The 11,986-nt window shown below is 53.8% G+C and overlaps 3 protein-coding genes across 3 annotated transcripts; 1 reads left to right on the forward strand and 2 right to left on the reverse strand.

The window, feature by feature from the left end:
* The first annotated feature begins 194 nt into the window (after positions 1–194).
* On the forward strand, positions 195–5,037 carry C8Q71DRAFT_124084 (DNase I-like protein). The gene is made up of 26 exons (XM_047916417.1): positions 195–368; positions 439–673; positions 845–1,017; positions 1,067–1,261; positions 1,313–1,493; positions 1,551–1,708; positions 1,767–1,778; positions 1,825–2,030; positions 2,177–2,293; positions 2,350–2,628; positions 2,685–2,688; positions 2,747–2,853; positions 2,914–2,981; positions 3,042–3,095; positions 3,146–3,281; positions 3,342–3,475; positions 3,524–3,572; positions 3,627–3,675; positions 3,731–3,762; positions 3,816–3,978; positions 4,034–4,197; positions 4,247–4,300; positions 4,357–4,530; positions 4,589–4,621; positions 4,670–4,745; positions 4,795–5,037. Exons 1-26 carry the CDS (start codon positions 353–355, stop codon positions 4,899–4,901), a joined length of 2,976 nt encoding a protein of 991 aa, XP_047777267.1. The 5' UTR covers positions 195–352; the 3' UTR covers positions 4,902–5,037.
* Positions 5,038–7,268: 2,231 nt separating this feature from the next.
* C8Q71DRAFT_766370 (peptidyl-prolyl cis-trans isomerase Cpr7) lies at positions 7,269–8,937 on the reverse strand. Its single transcript, XM_047924187.1, has 5 exons — positions 8,592–8,937; positions 8,417–8,540; positions 7,942–8,344; positions 7,677–7,880; positions 7,269–7,604 (listed from the first exon to the last, which is right to left on the reverse strand). The coding sequence occupies exons 1-5, from the start codon at positions 8,792–8,794 to the stop codon at positions 7,411–7,413; spliced, it is 1,128 nt and encodes a 375-aa protein (XP_047777268.1). The 5' UTR covers positions 8,795–8,937; the 3' UTR covers positions 7,269–7,410.
* Positions 8,938–9,573: 636 nt separating this feature from the next.
* On the reverse strand, positions 9,574–10,317 carry C8Q71DRAFT_124231 (uncharacterized protein). Its single transcript, XM_047916418.1, has 2 exons — positions 9,816–10,317; positions 9,574–9,746 (listed from the first exon to the last, which is right to left on the reverse strand). The coding sequence occupies exons 1-2, from the start codon at positions 10,138–10,140 to the stop codon at positions 9,661–9,663; spliced, it is 411 nt and encodes a 136-aa protein (XP_047777269.1). The 5' UTR covers positions 10,141–10,317; the 3' UTR covers positions 9,574–9,660.
* Positions 10,318–11,986: the final 1,669 nt, after the last annotated feature.

Raw genomic sequence — 11,986 nt, forward strand, 5'->3', positions numbered from 1 at the left:
ATGATGAGACAGAATCGCGCATTGGCAATGTGTACAGAGCCAGGACTGGAATACTTTTATGAGTCGTAACTCTTGGTTGCAAGTTTAATTCGGGATTCTGCCGCGCCGGTTAACGCAGCCGCACCGGGTCAGATCTAGATCTCAACATACGTCCGCCGGCAAATGCCGGGCACTGTGGTTGCCGGTGTGTGATACTACTCTGACATACCGGGCAATGCTTTCCCCGTAGTTGACCCTACCTTGAAGCTCCTCTTAGTACCACGGTGCCTTAGTAGGTAACGTATCATTCTACGCGCTAACTTGTGGAGTGTCCCGCACCGCTTCAACTGCAAGACCTCTGTGATCCCTTGCGATGTCGCAGCCTTTTGGCAAGCACCCTATTACTTGAGCTTGCGGTTCTCTATTAGCTCACAAATTCCGTGTGATTGGGAACAACAGCGCTCCTTTCGGGTCGTGCTATGTCCGACAGGCTCAAGCTCGTTGTCCAGGGTCTCTTGCGTCCGTCGGAGATCGTGAATGCGGCCACCGAGGCGTACATAATCTCCACTCAAGACGGGACCTCAGGCTTGGATAATATTCCTCGGGCTAGGAGCGACCTGCCCCATGGTCGCAAGCGGGTGGTCGCTGTCGTCACGCACTTCGAGCCGCAGGACGGCGACCGCGGCCAAGGTTGGTGAGTAAACATCGTTCATCTATGCATGTGGCGATGTCTTTTCCATAGTCAACTAGCACTCGTGCGTACCTCTACATTTCAAGCTATGCAGGAGTCATGCGTCATGCTAGCCGCCAAATATCTCATGATCCAGAGAAAGCCGCGCAAAACTAACTTCATCCGATTTAACAGTGTGATCGTCATCAAGATGGCGCAAGGACCTCCTTCGTCAAAACATGAGTACAGCTTCGAACGTGCAATCCCCATTACCGACGGCTTCTCAATGTCAATGGCACAAATGCCATCCAACACAGTCCAAGCTACCGGCCTACCTAGGTATACCCAATCTAACTCCGCAAACACAGGTGCGGGGATAACACATCAAGAAGAAGAGTATCACTCATGGCAACGTAGCGTTTACATTGACTATTGCCGCCGACAAGGCTCCTGAAGCAGAGCGGTTGACGCTGCTAACGTATGATTCAGAAGGGCTCCGGACAACACTTACAGAATGTCGCCGCTGCAAAGAAATTTCTGCTCTTCAGGCTGAGCCGCAAGACCTCAGTTGGTTGGCAGCGTATATTGAGAGACCGAGCCGCCCAGCGATACGTAAGTTCAGCGTCCCGTATACAATGTATGTTGACGCCACCGTCTTCGCAGTTTCATCCGTGCCGCCGGATCTACGAATGCTCCAGAAGCCCGTACACACTCTGCTCTCCCCGGCGAGCGCAGGTCAGCCTGGGGACGAGGCATTTGATATGGCGATTATCCGAGAAGACTGGATCCGCAGAAGAGTCAGAGATCAGCTTTTAGCGAGCACAGCGCCGCGCTCTAGCCTCCGGTATGAACTTCTCCACAACTTGTATGTGCGGCTCATACATGTCTCACCCTGCGACAGCATCCGTGTGGGGACCTTCAACGTGAATGGCAAGATGCCTACCCAGGACCTCTCTTCTTGGCTCCGTGACGATCGTATCTACGAACAATTCATTCCCCCACTGAAGGAAATATCTCCGCTTTCGCTCAGCGATCTTGCGCAGAGCCCATTGAGCACAGGTATTGTCGGACCGGCTCTCAGTTGCGCAGCGTGCTCAACTCCCGTCCCTCTACACAGACACCTCGAACGGTGAGTTTTACCGGGTGTATCAGATAACAGTTTTGACGCCGTCTAGACGCCAGAGACTCGATAGCTGCGGGTGCGGATGACAAGACGCGTGTCGCGGAGGATCAAGGCGATCCGGATCTCTTTGTCCTAGCCTTCCAAGAACTCGATCTGTCCGCCGAGGCGCTGCTCTATTCAACGAAGACCGTGCGAGAAGACGCATGGTGCGCAGCGGTTTTTGCGGGCTTGGGCGAGAAAGCTGTGTTGTATGAAAAGGTAAATGAAATTGCGTTGCATGTGAAATGATCCCTACTTGTTTGCCAGGGCCGTCGTTACGGCGCGACGTCCACCGGGGCGTGGTCATACCGCAAACATGCAACAATTTTGGTGGACATTTTTGCTGATCTGTTCGCCAATTTCAGCTCGTGTCGAAGCAGCTCGTCGGGATGCTGTTGCTTGTGATAGTCCGAAAGCGCCTCAGGGAAAGCTTCAGTGACATCCGAAGCGCATCTGTCGGCGCCGGTATCATGGGGATGATGGTGCGCTGCACTAAACCGTCCGGTCTCCTGGCACTGACAGCAAGGGATCATCCTAGGGCAACAAAGGTGCCACCGCCGTCCGAATGGCATACGCTCCGACAAGCTCGGAGGAAGCGGCATCGACGCGCCCTAGTACACTGACATTCGTCAACTCACACTTGGCAGCGTTCGACGAGATGGTGGACAGGAGGAATGCCGACTTCCATGACATATGCAAACGATTGTTGTTCGACACCGGCATGACAGGCCAAGAGCCCTTAGCGCCGGATGATGTGTCTTCGGAGAGCAATCCAATAACGCTCAACATCTTCGAGACAGATGTGCTGTTCTGGATGGTAGATTTTCATGAGTCGCTGCTGAAACGCGCTGCTGATATCTGGACTCTGCCTAGGGAGGTTAGCGTCTGAGTATGCTCTATCCACGGGCCGGGATTAACTGACAGTACGCGATGAGATCTTAATTACAGGCTCAATTTGCCGGAGACCGATGTGCGATACCTCCTCTCTTCTTCCGGGAAGATCAGGAAATCAAATATGGAGCTCCTGTTGAGATTCGACCAGGTTTGCATTGTACACATTTGATTACACGAGGGTCAATTATTTTTGACCTCAACGCATCAGCTATATTTGGCTCAATACATGCAGAAAGCCTTCGAAAACTTCAAAGAACATCCTATACGGCATGCACCGTGAGGTCGTCGCCTCATTACATGCGCAAATTGTCTCTGAGTCTGCGTCTAACCGCCCAGGTCTTATCGATTCGCCACTGACGCGATGGCGGACACCCTGGGTTATGATACGAAGTATATTCCTGCGCTGCTCAGCTTTTCAAACCACTCATGATCATCGACAGGAGGAAACCTGCATGGACCGATCGCATACTTCATACGCATTCTGCGATGGTAGATGTTGAACAGTCTTCTTATGGGAGCCACCCAGACATATCCATGAGCGACCACAAGCCGATTTCGGCAAACTTTGACGTCCGGGTGCGTCAAGGTCACAAGTGTCCGTGTAATGTCAATGTCCTGATATACCTCTGAATTTAGGTGGCATCGCTTGATGCAACTGCATTCGACAAGTTTGTGCAGGGCTTGTGGAGAGAAGTGGGCTCAATTGAGGAGTCAGACGAAGTTCCACGACTGAGAGTCGATGCCACATTCATCGATTTCGGGACATTCTCGTGCGTCTGAGGTTTAAGCGCTGTTCAATCATTCATCAAGCCTTTCAGGTACCGCAAGCCATCCCAAAGGAGCTTACACGTCGAGAACATCGGGAAGGTACAACAAGCGCGTTGCTTGAGCCTGGTTGAACCGCTCACCGTCAACGCGTAGACCCCATGCACCTATCGTTTTATTGCCACTACACTCGGCACAAATATTTGTGAGCTCTCGCTCATTGCTGCGAAATCGCCACGGTTTCGATTGAGATGGTTCAGTCCCAGAGTGGCTTGAAGTCGATCAAGTGTCGGTGGGCACTGCTGTACATGTAACATCCGACTGCAACTCATCCAGGAACATCAGGGTCTATTACTTCCAGGCGAAAGTACAGATATCAACATTTCCACGCGGGTCGACAAAGCGTTGGCGACAAAGCTGAATATATCCCAAACCGAAGTTACGCGCACGCTCATATTGCATACTGCTATGGGCAAAGACCACTTCATCACGGCAGTCGCCAAGTATGGTATGTGGTTTGTCGCATTCTTAGTGACATCTGTCAAGTAACACGGTATCTGCAGAGCGGACTTCCTTTGCCAATAACCTCTCCATGCTTGCACGGCTTCCTGGACCCATCCGGGGGCTGAAATCCTTGAATGACTTGCTTCCTGCGGATCATGCCGTGACCGCACCAAGGGAAGTCATGCGTCTGATCAATTGGTTGATGACGAACGCAACTAATGCCGTGAGTGGTCACATACACGTTTGGGGCAGGTTCTTAACGCTATTCGTAGGAGGGACTGTTCCTGCAGGCTGGTGACAGCAAGGCAGTTGACACAATCTGTGAGGTCGGTATGACGGCGAGTATTGTCCGTCGGAGTCACTGATTGACAGAACGAGGCAGTGCCTAGACACGGGTGTGGAATTCCCATTCCACCATCCTGAAAAGGAGCCTGTGGTCGCCCTGGCATTCGGAGAAGTATTCATGCGCTTTCTTGAAATGCTTCCTGATCCGGTGATACCGGTCAGTATGTTCTCGAGATGTGCGGAAGTCTCTAGTAAGAATCAAGCCTTCGAGGTCCGTGTCCCTCTGCATAGAATGTGGCGTGTCTTAACGTATCTCCCCGTAAACGCAGCTGTTAGAGGAACTACCAGCAGTGAACCTGAATGTAAGCCATTTCTCGTCTCTTGGGGCTATTTATTCAGCCGCAGCATAGGTATGGATTTCAACGACTGCTATTCTACACTACTTTGCACAGCAGGACCCCGTATCGTCGCGGATAGAACAATTTGGTTAGTGTTGATCCCTTACTAATCTTCCCGGTGCTCAAGCCCTTTCTAGTGGCGGTGTTCACCTCAGTACTACTCCCGGACGACCCTACTGCGCTCGCATCGCCTTCTACTTCCCTACGTGGCAAACGAGCGTTCCTTCGCTATTTCATTAGTTGAGAAATCCGACGATTGGTCGTAGGTGTTAATACGGATTGATTTAATACAAGCTAGTGGCTACGTAGTATGGTACTCGGTTTCGGTGTACAGATGAGCATGCCCTATGTGACGCAGGATAAAAAAAGACAGCAAGAGCAGATGAGTCGATAAATAGATAGAATAGCGCTGCTTGAGTTGCCAGAGACGGTGTGTCTCGGCGTTGTGTTCTATTTCTGAGCCGCACTGCGCCGCGGTGCACTCAGTGAAAGCTCGACATGTGGTCAGCGTGTTACTTACACTGGAACATAGGTGCAGGCGATACCGCGGCGCTGGCAGTTAGCGCATGTCTGACGACCGTCACATTTTAGCTTCCGGCCTGAAAGTGGGGTTAGTCCCGATGTCAGCTTGTGGCGAAGTGCATTACCTCGGCAGAACTGGCATGCCATGGGTGTACGGCGCGGCGTCCTTGGCGTGTTGTGGTCCTCTTCTGAGTCGGACTGTCTGTTACTCTGACCCTGGCTAGTCTGTCAAGCAAATGAGTAACCGGGCTCCTTGCCTTGGTAGCGGACACTTTACCTGCGCCGTACTCATGTTATAAATAGATGGAGGCTGCGATCTAGCGGGGAGAGTGCAAGAGTACAACTGAGGTGAGTACATTACCAGAGTCGACGCACATTATATACAACTGAAGAGTTTAGGCGTCCCGCGATGTGGTGCGTCTCGCGTCAGAACAGCTATGTATGACTGTCCAGACGCACGCCGTTTCGGTAGCGATGCGCCCAGTCTCCAGCAGAAACTTTTCCACATAAACCGACGACAGACAGGCAGTGTCAGCGGCCGTGGTCGCGCATCTGTAATTGGACACCACACAGATATCCCGATATGCGCGATGCTGGATCTGAGAGAGTGACGAGTCACCTTGCCGCAAAGCCACAGTAGGTTAATTTGTGTTGTTGGGCCCTGAGGCATGCAGCCGATTCCCGCCCGAGCATAGCTTACTCAATCGCGGCCAGAGAGCGCCAATCCAGATTGTGCTAGGAACCTGCTGTGGGATCTCAAGACCCTCGCGGTTCGCGGAAGGAACTGGCGGACTTACCTCAAACTTAACCTACCTGTTTTGTAAATCCACCATGTACCCCCGGACGTATTGCTGTGAAGCACATGGCTAGCCTTGACATGTTTCATACGGCCCGCCACCCATGTTAGGTGTATCACCGAGGGCTGAAGTAAGTCGTCTCCACGGACGCAGCGCCCTATGTCCTTCCAGTGTTTGATGAACTGTGACCCAATGCGAACGATGTCCGTCATCCTGATACCACTCGCGACCGTCTCAGTCAATAGGTCGGATAACGTGACATCATCGCACATACTGTCGAACACTAGCAAGCCAGCCTCACAGGATGGTTTGCCCGAGTCATCCGCGCGGATTGAGCGGACAGGATGGTCGTATAGGCATGTTGCGTAACCTAGTAACAACCTGCTTGATTCGACGATCTATGAGGCGCGGTGAATTGTCATGCGAACGAGAAGTAGCGTAGAGCGGTCGTCGGCCCGTGCAAGTCGGGATGGCAGTGCGTAGTGCGTAGTGAGCCATGACGACCACGCGAAGAGTCAGGGCGTTCACTGTCCTGCGTTTCGCATCCAGCGGCGCCGCATCACCGCAAGGCGCCACCTCTTGCTGGTGATCTTCGGAAGTCCCGAAGCCACAGTGCAGTTTTCGCAGTTCATTATACAATATTAGCTCGCCCCTCTCGAAAAACAGTTTCAATGCGGGTCTACATCTGTACGGTCCCCTGGAGGACCTTTGACTGCCACGGCCGGAATGAATGGTCCAGAAAATGAACGTACCTTCCCCGTGACTCGAAGACGCCGACTCCCGCCCTTCTCTGCGTCTGACTCGTAAGCGGAACATAAGCACCTGGCGCCAGAAGTTTTACAGGAGCAGTACTTATCAGCACCGTCACATCCTGCCTGCAAAGCCACGTGCATGGACGACTCATCCTTGACAATACGATCGGCAATGATCGGGACCAGAGTGGACCAACGAGGATCTGCAACCGGCATCCCGTTATCGCTGTTGAGACGCTCGCGGAAGAGTCACTAGTCAGCGGAACGTAGGGCTGCGTGGAGGCCTTCGCTAGTCTGAAACGGTGCATCTGTGTCAGCATATCGGGAAGCAACAGGTCCGTGCAGCACAGCGTTGTGCCGACCAACTGGCGTAACCTAGCACCTCGTTCACCACCGGCCATTATGTGAGGGTGGTTTTCAAGGAGACAGGCGCAGTCCGAGAAGCCCATAGCGCGAGACCGCAGTGTCTGTGATCGACAGCTATCACTTGCCGGGCATGCAGGCGCAGCACGCGGGGTATAGTCTAGGTGGACTGGAGGAGACGGAGCAACAAGCAGGGCGGCACGCACGCCAGTGATGCCACGGACTCGAGGATCCGAAGGCTGCCCGGTCTATTAGTTACATAATACAAATTTGTGACAGTCAACTTCTCTTGGCCCTTCAAAATACACGCCCGCCCCCATCATGCGAACAGCTTTTTGAACGCCTTCTTCTCCTTGTCCCGCAGTTCTTTCTTCCGTTGCCGAAGCTTCTCGAGCTCAGTCAGGATTGCCCGGTCATCTTTCACGAGCTCGTGGGCGGCTACAAGATCTTCTTCTGCGTCATCGCTCTCCTTAAGCACTACTTTCGCCAGAGCACGACGGTACAACGCTTTCGCTACACGAGAGAAAATAAATTGTCGATTCAAGCAAATAAAGAGGGTACCGCGGTCTCATGAGGAGTACGCACCCTTGTCCGCGGTATTCAGCTCCATTTCCAGAGCCCGATCCGTCGCACGCAGCGCGATCTCAGCGTTGGCGGTACCTCCAGCCTTGAGCGCAGCCAGCGCCGAGTTGAGTAGAAGCGGTGCTAGCAAAACATCGTAAGAGTCCTTAAGCTCCGGTGGCGCATCATCGGGTAGGACCTGGTGCATGCCCAGGTAGCGTATCGCCTCTGCGCGAACCTAGTGAGTGGGCCTGCGCCACCACCATCATAGTGGACAAACACAGCGTACTCTGGTACTTCGCTAGTGCCTCCTCCGACTTGCCCTCCTTGAACAGCTTGTTCCCGATCTCGCGCACTTGCTTAGCCACCTTGAGTGCGGCCTCGGGCTTCTCGATGACGTCTTGGCCATCTACGGGGCCCTGATCCTCTGGATAATCCTCAAACGGGTCCCCGTCCGCGGCGGTCGGATCCTCAGCGAGCGACGGGTCGTCCGGGGACAGTTCTCCACAGTCGGCGATGACGCACGGGGACTTGGGCACGTCGCCATCGGCTGTGGGCGTGTTCTCGATTGCGCGTACGACCGACTTGCCGTGTATCACCTCGCCGAAGACGACGTGCTTGTCATCCAGATGTGGCGTTGCGTTACAGGTGATGAAGAACTGCGATCCGTTCGTTCCTGGGCCGGAGTTTGCCTGGCGGATGTGCGACGGTCAGTACCGCATTATTGCAGAGCGCTGACAGGAGGGCGCGCGCCGCGTACATACCATCGACAGCAGGAACCGCTTCGTGTGCTTGACCTCAAAGTTCTCATCGTCGAATTTCTCGCCGTAGATAGACTCGCCGCCCATGCCATTGCCCATGGTGAAATCACCGCCCTGCACCATAAACCTGTACGTTCATTAATCACCGGCGTCACCTGTAGCTGCAGACCAGACGTACCCCTTGATCACCCTGTGGAACGAGCATCCCTTGTAATGCAGCGGCTTGCCTGCCTTTGTCTCCCCCTTTCCACCGGTACATAACGCGCGAAAGTTCTCCGCAGTTTTCGGCACGATGTCGCTGTACAGCTGCATGACTATTCGTCCGGCAGGCTTTGCTCCGATCGTAATATCGAAGTACACAAGAGCACGGTGGGACGCCATGTTGATCTACGAGGTTTGTTAGTCGATATATGCGCGTAGTCTGCTTGCGAGAGACTTGTGAAGTCGAGAGGTATTCTGAGCAGGTCGTTCATCGCGTCTATGGCTTCAAGATTTAAGACAAACGTGGTTCAGGCGTCTTTAGAACATGCTGGAACTATATAAGCGCCACATTAGAGTGGTAAGTCTTTGGTCAGTGTGGATTGTAGTGGAGTCAATACGGTATCAATACGCGCACTACAGTGGGGTAAGTAAATGGTTTATTCAATCTGGGCGAATCGCCGTCTTTGATAGTCGCAAGGCAAGACTCCTGCTAAGCTTAGACAAGTGTCCAACTTTCTACGACACGATGCAGATGTGACGTTTGGCTCGTGGAATAGAATGTCAGTAGTAGTAGTGAAAAGACAAAAGGTACAGTAAACTACGAAAGAAGTCCCGCTACATCACACAGCCTAACAGTGATACAACCAAGCCAAGTAGTGGCAGCACTGCCTACAGCACCGACGAGTCCTTGGTACACACAATAACAATGATAGCAGCGCGAACAAACGTCCGAGAGCAAAGGCAGCAGGGCGAATAGTCACCACATACTGGCAAGAAAAGACCCCAAGGGGCCTGGGTATTGTGGGACGAAGAGGGTAATCCGTTTTGGCCGCGGCCATAAGGAGGGAGCGCGCAGGTCGTGCGAATGTCATGCGTCATGCAGAGTCATTCAGGGGACATGACAGGGACATGCAATCTATACGACGGACTCGACGAGTCGTGACGGAGGCGTAGGGCGGGGCGCGCCCGGCATGCGTCGTGGTAGGCGGACTGGCCGACGCTGTGACTAGAGAAGCCGTCCATTCAGCCCCGAACAGAAGACGCAGTCACACGAGCGAGAAAGCACTGACGTGGCGAGACATGATGACCTTTGCCATGGATAATGGTGGCTGCGAATCATAGAACTGAGGACCTGCGGAATGAACGGGAGCAGTTTAGGACGCGACATGACTTAGTTGCAGAGCGGGAGGCAAGAGCTCACCAAATCTTGATCGTCCGACCTGCCAGTGGACTCTCGAAAAGTCCGACCCGCCCATATATCTCAATCCCTTCTCGTCCGCAGACTGCTCCTGTGACTCCTCGCCCAGTATGCTGCTCAACGAGAACGACGCTGGCAGTCCGCTCCAGTTCCAAAGATGCGGCTTGCCCGTGTGCAGGGACAGCTGCGGCAAGTTGAGATCCGCCTCGAACTTGTTCGATAGCCGGTGCAGCGAGCCCGCTCCGACATGAAGAACAGCGAGTATCGAGGTGAGGAACGAAATGACCGAGAGGACCTGGAGGACCGAAAATGATAGGATCTCGAACATCGTGTGCAACCTCTGGTAAGCCTGGCTCTGCTGAAAGGGAGGACCGGCGCTGAGGGCGTAAGCGCGTATGGTCGAAGCCAAGGCAGTTAGCGAGCAGCGCAGCTCGAGGAGCTCGAGGAGGACGCGTGTGAGGGGGAGGAGCGAGCAAGGAGCGAACAGCGGACAAGAGCGCGGGGGCCGTGCGCACCGCGACCTCGGGATCTTCCGTGACGCTGTGATCGTCACTCCCTGTCACACGGTGGCTGCGACATCGTTCCGAGTCCGAGTCGTCACTCACACTGGCAGCCACCACTGGCACCAGCGGTCTGCTGCAGCTGTTCCTGACGTTCTTTCATGCGGTTCTGTCCGCTGAGCGATTCCATGTTGTGTCCAACCTTTAACAGGAATTTATCCCATCTACGTCCGAGCACCACAGGCGATCTACCTCGCTGTGAACGTCAATGCTGTGATCCATTGGCAATATCTAGTTGCGGCTGGAACAGGACGGTACCTTCCCATGCACACAGTAAATTCTAGGTTCTCCGAGTGGGTCCTCTGCCCACAAGCAGCATGAATGTCCGAGGCATCTGACAGATACTAGGTGCATCGCCGAAGTTGAGGTACGGCGCCGAGAGGTGCAGTCCATCCGAACATGTTTTAGCATGTCTCCGGACAACCTACGACCATCACTTGCCGAAACGAGACGGAGATATGTCCACGACGCAGCTAAGTACACAGCGCTGTCAATCTCGCGGCACGTCAGCTTCAACATTGACCACCGTCTCACCGTACCCCAGACCACATCTCGCTGCTCGGTGTTTGACCTCAATTATGTCGAGCCCGATATCGGACTGATGAAAAGACCACAGATGTCTCAGGAAATATGTCGTAAGTGCCGACACCGGAAACCGGACCCGTACCCAACGCAGCGCCGAGTCTACGAGTCTGCCGCGGCGCGACACCTACATTTTAGCGGGCTCATCGGGCGTTGAAGATCGCGGATCAAAGTAGACGGATCCAGCAATGTAACATTTACTCTGTGTGTATATTCCTCACGCACTGTCACCGAACTGAATTCTTTACCGCTAGAACTGTATCCTCGGACCTGACCACGCGTGGATGCTACGTGTTTAGTTCCCAACAGCCGGTGCGGGCTCACATGTCATAACGGTCCTGCTTTCACGCACTCGCAAGCAGTTTGTGCCGGGTGGTCGCGTCTTCCATCATCACCATTGACAAGACACGTACACCGCTCGTCCTACTTGCCATTTGCGTCCAATCTTTTCATCTGTCAATTACCGTTCTCCGGTGGAATGGACGAATGTGCGTGTCTCTTCGGCCTGTGCAGCCAGTAACCCGTCTACTCAACATTCGTACAGAAATCCGATGTAGGGTACGGACACTCTGGAGCTACTCCCCATGCGGTGCGACCACACAACTTGAAGCGGTGCTGCAGTCACTCGTACGGGCGCACTGATGCTGCGAACCGGCTGCAAATTAGCAGGGCACTCCTGCTGAGGCCACTGGTTACGGGATAATTCAATCGAGGACCACAATCAGGCTGTATGCGCGAATCAGGCCGCTCAAGTGTGGAGCCAAGTACACTATCCGCAGCAAGCCTTTTTGCAAACACGAATATCAATCTACCGCTACCGCTAGGCAGTAAGACAGCGGTGAATCATCGTCCGGACATCGCGGATTCCACTGGTACGGTCGCGTACTACTCCCAGTTGGAATGTACCTCTCCGGTGTGGCGCATCGCGATCATCGAACTGGCTCCAGGGCATTGCCAATTCACAAAGACACGCGGTACGCCTCTGGGTTCCTCAGGCTGTCATCGCGGGAGTGATACCTTGAGCCTCACGGT

This window comes from Rhodofomes roseus (assembly GCF_022264815.1).
Source record: "Rhodofomes roseus strain CIRM-BRFM 1785 chromosome Unknown C8Q71scaffold_14, whole genome shotgun sequence".
Lineage (NCBI taxonomy): Eukaryota > Fungi > Basidiomycota > Agaricomycetes > Polyporales > Fomitopsidaceae > Rhodofomes > Rhodofomes roseus.

Bases quoted from the DNA above. Each gene is read 5' to 3' on its own strand.
- C8Q71DRAFT_766370 (XM_047924187.1), bottom strand. From the start codon at position 8,794: ATGGCGTCCCACCGTGCTCTTGTGTACTTCGATATTACGATCGGAGCA. The intron at 8,541-8,591 runs GTACGTCTGGTC...ATGAACGTACAG, and splicing joins TTCCACAGGGTGATCAAGGG to GTTTATGGTGCAGGGCGGTG. The intron at 8,345-8,416 runs GTATGTACGCGG...CACATCCGCCAG, and splicing joins AGCGGTTCCTGCTGTCGATG to GCAAACTCCGGCCCAGGAAC.
- C8Q71DRAFT_124084 (XM_047916417.1), top strand. The intron at 674-844 runs GTGAGTAAACAT...CCGATTTAACAG, and splicing joins GGCGACCGCGGCCAAGGTTG to TGTGATCGTCATCAAGATGG. The intron at 2,854-2,913 runs GTTTGCATTGTA...TCAACGCATCAG, and splicing joins TCCTGTTGAGATTCGACCAG to CTATATTTGGCTCAATACAT.
- C8Q71DRAFT_124231 (XM_047916418.1), bottom strand. From the start codon at position 10,140: ATGTTCGAGATCCTATCATTTTCGGTCCTCCAGGTCCTCTCGGTCATT. The intron at 9,747-9,815 runs GTGAGCTCTTGC...TTCATTCCGCAG, and splicing joins GGTCGGACGATCAAGATTTG to GTCCTCAGTTCTATGATTCG.